The sequence below is a fragment of the Sciurus vulgaris genome (genome assembly GCF_902686455.1).
Source record: "Sciurus vulgaris genome assembly, chromosome: 12".
NCBI classification, from domain to species: domain Eukaryota; kingdom Metazoa; phylum Chordata; class Mammalia; order Rodentia; family Sciuridae; genus Sciurus; species Sciurus vulgaris.
Window position 1 is genome coordinate 29,222,795 of NC_136473.1, and position 15,259 is coordinate 29,238,053.

Genomic DNA, 15,259 nt, shown 5'->3' on the forward strand with positions numbered 1-15,259 from the left:
ACAGGAGAATAGAGAGTGATTGCTAATGGACATGGAATTTCTCCTGGGGTAAATAAAATGTTCTAAAATTGATGATGTTCTCAAATTGATTTTAATATGTTAATAACAATGTTTTTGAAATAATTATTCTTGAAGTAGTTTTCCAAAATAGATATCTAACAAAATAAACTTGGGTATATCTGTTTTACTTTAGGTTGGTAGCAGTTCCATTTTGGGTTCTCCTGAAAATGAAAAGTATTGTGGCACCAACATACCTTCATTAATAACATCCATCTACAATGTTCTTTATGTCACATTTGTGAAAAGTTCTTCTATTGAAAATCATGGTTTCATGGCTAAGTTCAGTACTGAAGATTTGGGTAAGAGATTGTCTCTTTTCTCTTAGACTTATATTCAACTGATTAAACAATAGAAAGAAATTATACAAAATTATTTACACTATGAAAAAAGTTTAAAGTGCACTTAAGGCAAAGAATTTATTTTCAGTCCACATAGCAATAGTTATTTGGTATCTATTCATAAAAGAAAAAAGTTATCTCAAGTGGCATATAAGAAACAGCATTCATTATTCTTTTGAGTTTTAAAGAGGTTATGATCCACATATATTTTTTTAAATCCATGAAACTTGTTGGTTATCTGTTGTGACAATAATTATTTTTATTTCAACAGCATGTGGACAAGTTCTTACAGAGTCCGCAGGAATCATTAAAAGTCCTGGACACCCAAGCATCTACCCCAGTGGTATTAACTGTACCTGGCATGTATTGGTTCAACCTGGACAACTGATTCGTTTGATGTTTGACAAATTTTATCTGGAGTTTCATTACAATTGCACAAAAGACTACCTGGAAGTTTATGACACTGGTTCTGGGACATTTCTTGGGAGGTAAGGGTTTGTGTGTGTGTGTGCTAACCTTGGCATCTTGTTTATTTTTTTATAGATTTTCGTTCAGAAAGGGACAAAATCAGTAATGCACATACCACCATTTCCCATGTATTTTCTCTTATTTCTTTTTAAAATTGACAACATGTTTTCATTTTGTATACCATGATGTTTGGAAGTATATACATATTGCAGAATAGTTAATTCTAGCTAATTAACTAGCATACTACCTCACATATTTATCATTTTAATGGTGATAACACAAAACATCCACTCTCTTTATATTTGCCAAAGATACCAAATATGATTGACTGCAATCACCCTGGTGTACAATAGGTCCTTTGAAATTTATTTCTCCTATCCAACTGTAATTCTGTATCCTCCCATCAGCATCTCCCCACCCCTCCCCACAATCACCTGAGCTTCTGGTAAGCACCATTATACTGTCCACGTCTGGAAGATCAACTTTTTTAGATTCCACATATGAGTGATCTCATGTGGTATTTTTCTTTCTGTTCCTATATTCTTTCACTTCATACAATATTCTCCGAGATCATCCCTGTTGTTCCAAGTAGCCAGATTCCACTCACTTTTATGAGTGAATGGTCTCCCATGGTGGGTGTGCATGTGTGGGGGGATATCTATATTTATATTTACATATCCATATCTATATATCCATATCACGTTTTCTTTATCTAATCATCTATTGATGGACCCTTGGGCTGATTCCATGTCTTGGACCTTGTATAATGCTGAAAGGAACATGAGAGGGTGGATATTTCTTCGACATACTGATTTTGCTTCCTTGAGATATATACTCAGTGGGGGCGGGGGTTTGCTGGATCATATGATAGTTCTACTTTTAATTTTTGAGGAACTCTATATTATTTTCCATAATAACTGTACTAATTTATATTCCTACCAAGAGCAAACAAGGATTCTCTTTCCTCTGCATTCTCATCAACCCTTGTGATCTTTTTTATAGTAATAATTTAACACATGTGATATGATATCTTATTGTGGTTTCGATTTGAATTTCTTTAATGATGAGTGATAATGAGCATTTTTAATATATGTGTTGGCCATTTCTGTATCTTTTTTATTTTTTTGAGTAATATCTGTTCATGGTTTTGGCCCCTTTTCAGATCAAGTCACTTGTGTTTTTGCTATTGAGTTGTTCACATTCTTTATATATTTTGGATCAAATTGCTAGTGAGATGTATAGTTTGCAGAAATTACTTCCTAGTCCATAGGTTTGTTTTTTTTTTGCTGTATGGAAGATATAGCCCCATTGGTTTATTTATTTATTTTTTACCTGTTCCTTTGAAATCTAATCCATAAAAATCCCAAGACCGATGTGACAAAGTCCTCTTCCCCATGTGTTCTTCTAGTAGTTTCATACCTTACACTTAAGTTTTTAACACCTTTTCGGTCGATTTTAATTTCCCTCTCATTATGAATTATACTTTCCTGCCTTTTATTCCTGGAAATACTTGATATGATGTTAGGCATTTGCAATTTTTATGTTTTTGGCACTAGGTATTATTATATTCCTATAAACGTTCTTGAGACTTGTCCCGGAATGCAGTTAAATTACTTGAAACCTGCAGGATCCTTTTCAGTTTTGCTTTGGAACTCATTTGTTCCCTGTTGTTCTTTGTCATTCAAGATCCAGTGTCTTGAGAGCCATCATTTTAAATTGTTTTGCTCAGGTTTTCAGTTGTTTAAGGTGTAAAGTTAAGTCTAGCTGTTATTATTACATCTTCATTGGAAGTGGAATTCTGATTGTTTTCTTCCTTCATTTTACATTTTCTTTTTCTTTAATTCTAAAACATTTGTTTCTCTTTAGCCAGTGTTTGCTTAAGTTGATTTTTTTTTCTGATTTTATTCTCCTTCTTCATCTTTTGTTTCTTAACTTTTTAAACTTCTTTTTTTTTTTTTGGTTGGGGGGTGAATGGGTATTTATAACCACTGCAAAATACGTAGTTTTTGCTGAATGATATAAACTATAATGATCGTGCCCAATTTTAGTAGGTATCAACATATAAATTAAGGATTTATTTAATTTACCTACCTTTATTTTGATCAATATGTTAAATGCTTTTGAACACTGAAATGATTTACACAACAAATTTTCTTTATTTGTCTCACCAATTAACTCATTTCTCATATTCAACATTTCCCCTAACTTTGATTTTCATAGTACTTTTTTATCTGTCATTTTATTTGACTGATTTTGCCAAGTCTGTTTAGACTTGAGATTTCTGTTTTTTCTTGTCTTTCCTTCTTTTCTTACAGGTATTTCTCTAGATAAAAGTCTCATGACTTAATTTCTTATTATTTTGTCATTACTAGACATTTTTTTTCTGAGTACAACTGCTTTTGTTCAGCAAAAACACCATTTGGCTTTATAATGAAACCTTTTCCTCTCCACAAGCCAGCTGTTAAAGACAATAGATCCTCTGCAGGATTACTAGGCCAGGCACAGTTCTAAATGCTTTATGCACAGAATCTTAACCCATCATTTTCCAAGAATAACTCTATGAAATTGGCACTATCACCATCTCCATTTTCGAGATGGAGAAACTGAGTCATAGGGATTGAGTGATCTGCCCAAAGTCATAATGCCTCTAAGTGACAGGGTTGACACTAGAGTCTGTACTCTATGAATTGATGATATATTATTTCCCTTCACTGTTCATATTTGTTACATTTCTATGAACAAGTTCATTAATATGCTCCATGGCAATCTAGTGTAACTTATGCTTTCTAATTTCATCAAAATTCTGATACATGTTAAGTCACACAGCCAGACACACGCCAAACCATTTCAGGGAAGTAAACATGAATAGGATGATCTTCAGTAAGATTGTAATTTTTTTTTGCCTGAAATATTTTTGCTTTTTAAGGTTGATAAGAGTTAGATAAGAAAACTTATTATCATATTTACATGTCCCAATTTTTGGTAAATAATTTCAAATATACTAAATGTTTTAAAACCCATGTATCTTTTCTTTCTCCATTTGGAATAGATTTTGTGGAAAATCCATCCCACCTTCTCTTACCAGCAGCACCAACTCAATAATGTTGATATTTGTGGCTGATGCTGACCTCGCTTATGAAGGCTTTTCAATAACATATGAAGCAATTGATACATCAGCAGGTAACAAGACACCTCATCTGCTCAGTCTCATTTACTGTGTTACAAAACAGTACTAATATCTAATACACAATAAGAATGTTTAGTCCCTAAATCTGGGACATGCAATGAAAACTATAGGTAGGCTAAAGTAACTTTAAATGCCTTTCTTATTAAAAATAGAATCACGATCAGATAGGAGTATTGTGTCAATATTAATGCTAATTATTATATCAATATTTTTCCCTTTTTCTTCATATGAAATTTTCAAAATTTGACAATTCTGTGATTTCGTAAGGGAACTATTTTGTTCTTAGAAACAAAACATTGAAGATTTTTTGAGCAAAGACACAATGTGTACAGATTACTCTGAAGTGGATCAAATGGTGAGTGACAGAGTCAGAGAAAGTAAGAAAGGGGTGGGAGAGACAAGGAGAGAGATTGCAGTGGAGGAAAAATACAAATATATGGTAGGAATTTGCGAGCTTGTGCAATCTTTCTGCAAGTTTAAAATTCTACCAAAATAAGAAGTTGCCAATCAGACTGAAAACTTAAAGAATTAAAAAAAAAAAAAAAAACAGTTAAAATAAGAGACTACTGCATAGAATTCTGTATTAGGAAATGGAAGTTTTCTTGGCAAAAAATGCATTTCTAAATTTGACCTAATGAAATTGAACTTTTCAAAAATTTCCCTTACTTGTATTGTGTTGTATTTTTCCTATTACTTAATCCTCCTCATTACTTTGCTACTTGCAAATGCATCCTAGAAAATAAATACCTGCAAGCAGAGTTTTTGAGGTGACATGTACCAGGGATGCTGCCAGCCCCAAGAGTCTGAGGTTTATGAGGGTGTCATGTTCCGCAGGCTCATTTTCCCCCCTGAGACTGTACGTTTTCAGCAAGTCTGGCCTTTCTTATGCATCAGGTGCACATGGTGACTGTGCTCACCAAGCATTTCACAACCTCTCAATTGTCCCAGAAGCATAGTACCATTCACTGAGCTCCTTTCAGAAAGAACTGGAGCATTGCCTGTGCCTGCATGTGCTCCTTGGATGCAGTCTCGTGTCCAAGGACCCCAGGTGTTCATCTTTTAAAGCTCCTACTTCCCACGGTAAATAAATAAAAAGAAAAAAATGTTTTCTGCTCAGAAACCCTACTCAATTTCTCATTTATTTCTCCTGCAGAGAGTCTGGTTACTATTCTTCATTCATTCCAGGCAAATTGCTATTCTCTGCAGTGGTTCACGTTCTGTTTTGGAAGTATGATTTTAGGTTTCTCCCGAATCCTGAATGCAAGAGAAACATATAGTTTTATGTCCAGTGGAACCCTCTCTAGGAGAACAGCTCATTATCCAGCCCAAGCACATGGGAAATGAGATCCCTGGACTCATATTAGGTTTTGTTGTGCGATTGACATATGCATTGGACTTTGTTCAGGTGGTTAACATCCACAGACCAAAATCAGTTTCTCAGGAAATTATAGTGTGCACACAATTTTCCATACTTCGTAGTTTTAGCTGTCTCATATGTTTGGCTCCAAACCACACTGAATATTAGATTTGAAGTAAGTCACTTGAACTCTCTGGGCTACGGTTTTCTCATCTGTGTAATTAAAGGATTGGATTTGATGATCTTTGAAATGTCTTCTGGTTCTAATCATCTATGAACATAATTTTAATTTGCTGCATGAATAAACTGACTGTGTATTAGATAACATATAATTCAGACTAGGCCTCCTGAAAATATCATAGAAATCTTTGTGATAATATACAAAGCAAGACATAGCTCTATAATGACTCCAACAACTCTTGTTAATTCTACACTAGCTTGTAAGGCTGTGTTTACTGCAGAAACAATCAAGAGCAATTGAAATAATATGGTGAGAAAGATATTAAAGTTAAATATTAATAAAAAGTTTTTTTCATGAATATAAAGTACAGGTAAAATAAAAGTAAATCAAGGGTTGCGGGTATAATGCTCAGTAGTACAGCATTAGCCTAGCATGCATAAGGCCCTGGGTTCAATCCCCAGCACTACCAAAATTTAAAAAAAAAAAAAAAGGAAATTGGAAGAAAAGGAAATAAGTAAGCTGGACAGGAAAGGAAACTTAGCTGTCTAGTGTGTGTTTAGCATACAGGAAGCCCTGGGTTCAAACCCCAGCACTCACTCAAAAGTTAAAGCAAGAGAACAGAAGAAAAAAACAAGGAATAAAAAAGAAGAGACTATCCTAACAACTGCAAAGACACTCCACCCTGCTTCCCTGTATGCTGATCATAACATTAGCTCTATTTGGTCCAGGTAGGGCTGAAATCACAGACAAGGGAGTACATACTTTCTTTCCCTTGGCTTAACCTGGTTGGTCACTATGTGCCTTGCCTTTTGCTGAACGAACTCATAGGTCTGACTAACAGTCAAATCATTCTAAATAGCGATCTGATCTATGATTGGATCCAGGAAGCCCTATGGTATCTTCAGTTTATAATTCTGGCAACTTTCAGTTTCCCATAGGTCAGAAGATGAGTTCACATGAATTATTGCACTACTTTATTTCTCAGGAAGGAATGGCTCAGGGGTCCAAAGTAGACATAATCTGGTTGCAGTCAGACAGTGGGCTAGCCCTCTCAGCAGGAAGTCAGAGTGCGTGAGATGCTGACTTGAAAATACAGAGGTGTTAGATCTCTTTCAGTTATCTTTTTTTGGGCTATTTCCTGCAGAATAAAATAGTGTCAGGGAAGAGCACCAATGTTAGCTCAATCATGGGCCCTTACACTATTTGATTGCTCTAGCAGAAGTTATTTCCAGAGCCATAATCATGGCTTTGTTTGCTGATTTCTAGTTCTCAGCTCAACCACTGCATTTCCCTGCTGAAACTCCTACTGTCTTCATCTGATAAAGGTGAATTTTCCTGATTTAAATCCAGCTTCTTTCTCATCTGTAGTTCATGCCATATGGCTATGATGTCAGCCCTCAAGTATGTGTTTGGGAGGAAAGAGATGGCTCTTGTCATTCCTTTGACTCCCTCCCTCTGCACTCTGTTACTGCTTTATCCAGATGTTCCTGGAATGACAGAAGTAACAAGTAAAATATTGGTGGGTAGCAACTCATAAGAAGTTCTTAACTGATTATGAGAGAGGTTTTCAATGTTTGCTGACTTGAATCCAGAGAGAATATAATTAGTTAACTTTACCAATTTAATTCGAAATTTTATATTCTATTACAATCTATTGCATATACATTAATAGATGATTCTAAGAGGGTACTTTAAAAGTATAAACAAGAGCACAGGCATCTAATTCATTCATTTTCAACTTTAATATTAGATGAAAATTTATTTAGCATTGAATCCATTGTTTTTCAAACTATAAATTCATGAATCATTTGTGACTGCATTTATTAAAAGTATGGAGTAGAACTTAAAATACAAGGAAGGTATCAGAGTTTATTACACAAGGTTAGGTATCATTTCATAAAATTTGTAATATGTCTGTATGAACATGATTCATGTAAATGCCTTTTTCTATGATATCAAGGAAGCTCAAAACACAGATCTCAGCCATTTTTTTTCTTTTCCTCCTCTCTCTCTCTCTCACGCACGCACGCACGCACGCACGCACGCGCACACACACACACACACACACATATGATACTGAGGATCAAACCCAAGTCCATACCCATGCTAGGCAAACACTCTACCACTAAGCTACATCTTTAGACCTAGTCCAAATAATTTTTAAATGAGGAAGAACGAAGTTTATAATGTTGAATTTTTCTTCCCAAGAATACATGGCTAGTTGGTTTAGGAGCCAAACAAAACAATCAAATCTCAACATGTAATCCATTTCTTTTGCCATATGTCTCGATTAGTTCTTGGAAATTCCTTAGATGAACTGCACATGGTATAATTGGTAACACTCATTTCAGGGTACAATATAACTGTGGTGAACTTCTCATATTTTCTGCAAGGAAAAGTACTTGATGTTATCCATGGAAATGACCAGGAATGGTCAAAAACACCTCTATGTAGGGTAAAAGTGAGCCCTATAGGGCCTTACCAGCCTCCCAATTCCCAGCCCAAAGACTGCCGCCCCCCCCTCCCCCCACCAACACACACACTGGTGTTTAGTGCTATTTTTCAATCAGTCACTCTGGAGTAAGCCCACAGAGACATCTAGGAGTAGGAAGTTAAGAAATGATAACCACAAGGGTTAAAGAGGGTTTATTTAGAAGAATTGTTTCTATTTTAAACTTCAATTTTGTAAGGACAGCATTCTTCAGACTCTAACGTTCATAAGAAACTCAGGGAGGAGGGAAGTGTGTCGTTGTAAATTCAGATATTCAGGGTTTCATCCAGAAATTCTGATTAAAATAGACATGTCTAGGGGAGTTTTTTTTTTTTTACTCAGAAATTCAAGTGGAGTTAATGAAGTTTTGTTTTTACAGTTCATCAAAGACTCTGAAAGTCAAGTCTAAGTTGCAAATTGCTATAGAATCTCAAGATAAAATGGGACATGGCATTACAGTGGCCCCTGATAAGAAGTGCCGTTCTCGGTACTGTGAAAGGAAACTTTGAGGGGAAGTCAGGTCTCGATTCTAGTCCCAGCTTGATATCAATGTGGACTTCTCTGGGCCAATCATAATCCTCTGCTATTCTTTCTACCTTGAATTCTGAATTTCCTGCTCTGAGACACTAAGTTCTCTTCCCTCTGGAAAGGAATTTTTAGTAAGCCTATTTATCTCCAAAAGATTCACTTTCTTATTGGTTATTGGTTAGTGTTTTCTTTTATTGTGGCACATACAGGTGTCCCAGCTCTTCCCAGATTGGTTCATTTATCTTATTTAATTTGTTAAATTTCTTGGTTCTTAGAATAAAAATGGTGAACAGATGCTGATTTATGACATTCCTAGTTCCCTACTTGTCTTCATTCTCAAGTTGACATTTCCTCTGTAGAGAAACCTGAATTCACTGAAGGGCATGGGATTTGGAAATGGAGGACTTGAATTCAAATTTTATCTTGGCCATGTCTGAACTAAGTGATTTTCTAAGCATAACCTTTAGGAGTCTCAGAGCCTTCATCCACGTCTCTCTAAAAATGGAGATGATAGAACCTGGCTGTTTTGCAAAATCAGTGAAAATAAAAAGAAGGAAAAAAGTGATATAATTCAATGTTAAAATTATATTATTGGAGCTGGGGATATAGCTCAGTTGGTAGAGTGCTTGCTTTTGAAGCACAAGGCCCTGTGTTCAATCTCTAGCACCTGCCAAAAACAAACAAACAAACAAAAAAAAAATATATATATATATATATATTATCACCATAAAGGATTCCCTTGACTTTGGCAGATTTAAAATATAATTACTCATGTCCAAGCACAATTTTGCAGCAGCTACTTTGCTGTGAAGGAAAAGCAACAACTGTGACCATCAAGCAGCAAACTGTAGAAAATGTTAGATTTAAGTTAGGAAGACCTCATTTTTCTAAGGGAGAAATTGAATCTGTAATTCTTCCCTGGAGTCTTTACTTTAAGGAATGTTAAACAAAACATGCCAATAAAAACCCATGATGGCTCCGTGGATTGGCTGTTTATTTCCCACATATCTGGAAAATCTAAGCCATATGGATTCATTCAAAAACAAAAAGTTTCATAAGTGATTTCAGAAATCATGTCTATAGATTGATTCTTAATGTGAGTGGAAAATCACATAAATTATCCCATACAGCAGGTAGGGAGGTGACAGAACACTTAACCCTATATCTACGGTCTCCATATGCAACGCACTCTCTCCATGAATCAGTGCCTCCTATTTCTGAGGTCAAATCTTACTGAACTGACCTGTTTCCAGTTTTTCCCTTTGATCACATGCTTAATGCTATGCGAGAATTTATTTGAAAATGCTTAGTGGAGGCAGAGAAACATTATCACTTTGTAGGGAAACCTAGTTTTGTGATTTTATAATGATATACAAAGTACATTTACATATTTTCACTTTTTAATTTTTAAAAGTTGATCAGAGAGAAAAATTTGGGAGTTCTGCCAACAATTGTCTTTGATCTTCAGAAATAAGCTTTTCCATTACTTCAGTTGATACAGGGAATGGAAGAAAAATGTACTTTTCTTCTTCATCTCTTTGTCAGTTTTCTTAGACCATAACAACAGGCCAACTGCTATTGGATGTGAATTTTCCTTTAGCAACATAAGATAAAACAATGGGCATCGTTGTATTTTTATGTTTGCATTTCAGATTGATGTAAAAAGCACCATGATAACATGAATATCCTTTTATGGGAACACAGTCAAACTTAATTATTTGTTGCAAATTAATTACCTTGTTGCAAAGCACAAGAGGAAACTAAAGCTTAGCAGTACTATTTTTCAGTATTATTATTATTTTACAAGTTGGTTTTTTTTTGGAGGTGCCAGGGAGCAAACTTTAGGGCCTTACACATCCTAGGTAAGCACTCTACCACTGAACTATACCCCCAGCCCTTTAATATTATTTTAGAAAAAGCCATTATTCTGTTAAAGGAAGAAGAAGTAAAGAAAAGTGAACCATTGTACAAACTTCAGTTTCAGGTAGGAGAAGTTTCTAACTCTTCAAGGAATAATACACACAATTATTGTTTTTCTCCCTAAAAATCATACATTTGAATCTCATAAAATTTCAGTAAAATTGTACCATTAGTCTATAATTTAATATTGACAGTAGAGGCCTCTTCAAAATGATATTTTCTCTCTTTTAATTTTATTTTTTATTCATTGGATAACTGAATTAAATAATAGATTTCCTCCAGAGAACTGACTCTATCTTTGCATGAGACTTTTAAACTTTCTAAGTAACATAGATTTTTATTCTGTAATTTCACGAAAGAAAATTTATCCATAGTGATTACAAATGTGTATCTCCATTGAAGAACACTCTGTCGCCCAAGAAAGTATCCTAGTGTCTGTTGGTCAGTCCTCTCCATCACATCCTCCACTCCAGCCCCTCCAGACCTCCTCCTTATCACTATGGATTACTTTTAACTGTTCAAAAGCAAATATGATGGGAACACCCTGTACATATCCTTCTGTATCTGACTTCTTTCATTTAGTGTAATGCACCCCAGTTCATGTTGTATTTATTAGTAGTTCTCTTTATTGCTTATGGCCTTTCATTGCATGGATGGATCATAATTTGATTATCTGTTTACCTGTTGTTAGAATAGTTGGGTAGGGTCCACTTTTCTACTATTTTGAAAAAAGCTATTCTTAAGATTGATGTGCAAGTTCTTTTATGGATATTTCAGTTAAGTAGTTGCTTAGGAATAGAATTTCCCCAAAGTTTTTACACCATTTCATATATTCTAAATGAATAAGAATTCCACTTTGCCACATCTTGGTCGCTTCTTGATATTGTCAATCTGTTCATTATCAGCCTCTAGTCATCGTGTGGAAGTATCTCGTGGTTTTAATTTGCATTTCCCCTGTGACTACCTTACCACGGGCTTTTGTCATGTACTTTCTTTTGTCAGGGGTCCATTAATGGGAACCATTTTGCTCATTTTTGTGGTGTTTTCTTATTTTTGAGTCATATATTATACATTCTGGATGCAAGTAGGTCCTTTATCAGATAAATGTATTGCAGATACTTTCTCACAGGGTATGTGGCTAACCTTTTCTTTTTCTGAATGTTATGTTTTGAAGAGCAGAAGTCCAATTGATACTTTTTTTCCTTTTATGGTTAGTGAGTTTTGTATTGTGTGTAAGAAATGTTGCTTGCCAAAGTTATGAAGACTTACCCCATGTGTCCTTCTAGAAGGTCTTATGTCTATGACTCATTTAGATTTGATTTTCCAATTTGAAGTAAGTTATATATCCAAGTCTGTTTCCTTAGCAAATGGCATTAAACTGATGAAGTACCATTTGTTGAAAAGATTCTTTCTTCTCTTTTCCCCCCACTGAATTGCCTTTGCATTATTGTTGAAAATCACTTGCCCATGTATGCGTGTGTGCTTCTGGAATCTCTAATTCTATCCCACTGAAGTATATATATATATCCCTATAGCAAAAGGACACTACATTTCTTACTATTATTTACTATTAAGGTATATCTTAAACCTGAGAGTTAAAAACCTCCAGACCAGTCCTTTTTTTTTTTTTTTTTCCCCCAAATTGTTTTGGTTGTCCTAGATCCTTTGCATTTCCATACTCATTTAGAAGCAGCTTTTCAATTTGCCCCCCTCCAAAAAAAAAAAAAAAAAACTGTTGGAAATTTGACTGAAATTATGGATCAGTTTAGGAACAAAGGACATCTCAAATTGAGTTTTGCAACCCATGATCATATTTTACCTCTCCATTTATTCAGATTTTCTCTAATCTCTTCCTGTAATATTTTAAAGCTTTTAGTGTAGAGCATTTGCATTCCCACTGAACTTATTAGTTTATGTTTTATGCTTTTATAGATGATATGTTAAACTTTATAGTCCAGTTTGGCTGACATATGCCACTTATATTGATTTTCAGATATTTATCTCATATTCTGTATCTTCTTCACTAAACTGATAAATTTTTATTAGCTTCTTTAGTATATTTTACACAGATGATCATAACTGTGAATAAAGACAGTTTTATTTTTTCCTTTATCTTTCTCTCTGTCTTATAGTGATGGCTAGGACTTGCTGTATGGTGTTGAATAGGAAAAATGAAACTGGGCATGGTGGCCCGTTTCTTAATCTTGACAGGCAAGCATTTACTCCTTTGCTGTCTAACCATAATGGTGGCTTTGGGCTTTTCATAGATGCCCTTGATCGGGTTGAGAAGTTCCATTCTATTTGTACTCATTGAGAATTTTTGTCAGAGATTGATGTTTAATTTTTCAATGATTTTTCTGCATCTTCTGTTGTCATCACGTCTTTCTTTTTTTATCCTATTAACTTGGTGAATTATATGATTGATTTTCTAATATCAAAACAATTATGCACACTGAGGATAAACTCTACTTGGTTATGATACATTAGAATTTTTATGTCTATCTGAGTATGTTAAGTTAAATTTTGTTAAAGATTTTTGCATCTATGTTTATGAGACATTTTTCTGTGGCTTTTTTTGTTGTCATTATATCTTTGGTTTTGCTATAAAGAAATATGTAGTCTTAAAAATGCACTAGGTGGTGTCGTCTCCTCCACGATTTCTAAGTTTGTATAGTATAAATGTTTCCTTTGTTCTTTGATAGGATTTCACAAGTGAAGGTAAATGAGCATGTAGTTTTCTTTGTAGGAAGGTTTTAATTACAAATATAATTTCTTTGATTGATAGAGGCTACAGAGGCTTTCTATTTTTTCTGGAGTCAGTTATGGCAACTTGTGACTTTGAAAGAATTTATTTTATCTATGTTGTCACATTTATTAGCATTGTTTTTTATAATAGTCTCTTTTAAAGTCTTAGGAATTCTGAGTGATACTTCTTCTTTCATTCTCAAAAATAGTAGTTTGTATTCATTCTGTTTTTTCCTTTGTCAGTTTTGATACAATTCTTTTGATTTTAGTATTTTTTTCCAAGGAACTAATTTTTGGCATTGCTAATTTTCTCTATTGTTTTTCTGTTTTCTATTTAATTGATTTTTGTTATTGTCTAAATTATTTCTTTCCTTTCAATTATTGGCTATGCTTGCTTTTCTTCTTGTTTCTCTAGGTATGAAAATGAACTAATTTTATTTCTTATACAGAAAATATATGTCTTTAGCACTGTCTTTTCTTCATATCCAAATTTTGATAATCTTCATCAACTTTCAGCTCTAAGCATTTTCTAATCCCTTGTGATTTCTTCTTTGATCTGTGGATTACTTACAATGCATTATTTAATTTCCAAATATTTGAAGTTGAAAACATCTTACTGATTTATAATTCTATTTGATTCGTTTCAAGATTGTACCTTTTAAGTTTTTAATTATTTAAAATGTATTGAAACCTGGGTTACAGTCCAACACATCACCTATGTTGATGTACATTTCGTGTACACTTGGAAATGCTGAGTAGTCTTGTATTATTATGTGTGGTATTCTTCAATGGCCAGTTAGGTTAAATTGGTTGGTACAGTTCCTCAGATTTTCTATACCTTTGTTGATTTTAATCAAATTTTCTTCAATTACTGAAAGAAAGATATTAAAATCTCCCAACTATAATCATGGATTTATTATTTCCTTTAATTTTTTTTCCCTTTTGCCTTCCTTTGTGTATTTTGATGCTGTTATTCTGTGCCTACATATTTGGGATGATTTTGATTTCCTGATGGTTTTCCCTTTTAAAAGTTGAAATGTCTCTCCATAAATCTGGTAATACTGCCTTTCTTGAAGATGCTTTTGTTTAATATTATTAGTCTTTTCTGCCTTCTTTGCTATTGATGTAGCATATCTTTTTCATTCTCTTACTTTCAACCCATCAGTGTCATTGTATCCTAAGTGCTTGTGTTATAAACACACGTGATTGGACTGTGTTTTTTCATTCAGTAACAACTGTGTTTTAACTTTGTAATGTTCGGACCACTTAGGATTAATGCTATTGTTGACACGATTGGATTTAGGATGCCATCCATTTGTTTCTTCTTCTGTTACTATTTCCTGTCTCTTGTTTGTTTGTTTGTGTTTCTACAGAATATTTTTTTAGTATTCTGTTGTATTTTCTTTAATGGATTTTTAATAACACCTCCTTTTTGTTTCATTTGATTCAAGTTAATATGCTATGGATTTATATTTTACGTATACTTCATTTTTCACACTTCTCACTTCATATTTCACATTTTTCCTTTCCCACTTTACAAATGTAATTATCTCATGATAGTGTAATTTTATCCATCCCCTTCTCTCAGCTATTTTAGTTATATCTTTTCCTTTCATATATATTATAAACTCTATCTTACTATTATTTTTGCTTTAAATCTGACCATTACCTTGTACTAATGTAGGTTCTTGTTTTAAAAATATTAAAGGTGTATTTGTGGACCTCTCTAGGTGTTTCCCATGGTCCTCAGATTTGGTAGGTCTCAACCTCCAACCTATATCATTCCTGCAGGTATTTTAAGAGTTGCACTTACACATTGGTAGGGAACCCCTAAAGAAGACCTGCTCTTGGCCATGGTCTTCACTCACAAAGTGTGACTTTTTAGGTGTCACAAGTGAATATGTGGGTGTCTCCTTCTGGCTCAGAAAATTGCCCTGACCTCAAGTATGTTGTTTCTGTTTCCAAACTAGCAATGTCTGCTCTC

General features: G+C 34.1%; 1 protein-coding gene across 1 annotated transcript in view; it reads left to right on the forward strand.

Annotated features, from left to right (window-relative positions):
- Positions 1 to 15,259, forward strand: part of CUBN (cubilin) — a 286,894-nt gene that overhangs the window by 60,329 nt on the left and 211,306 nt on the right. Inside the window, exons 20-22 of the mRNA XM_079108165.1 lie at positions 194 to 359; positions 670 to 886; positions 3,916 to 4,046. Coding sequence (XP_078964291.1) covers positions 194 to 359; positions 670 to 886; positions 3,916 to 4,046 — 514 coding nt within the window. The remainder of the gene's footprint in view (positions 1 to 193; positions 360 to 669; positions 887 to 3,915; positions 4,047 to 15,259) is intronic.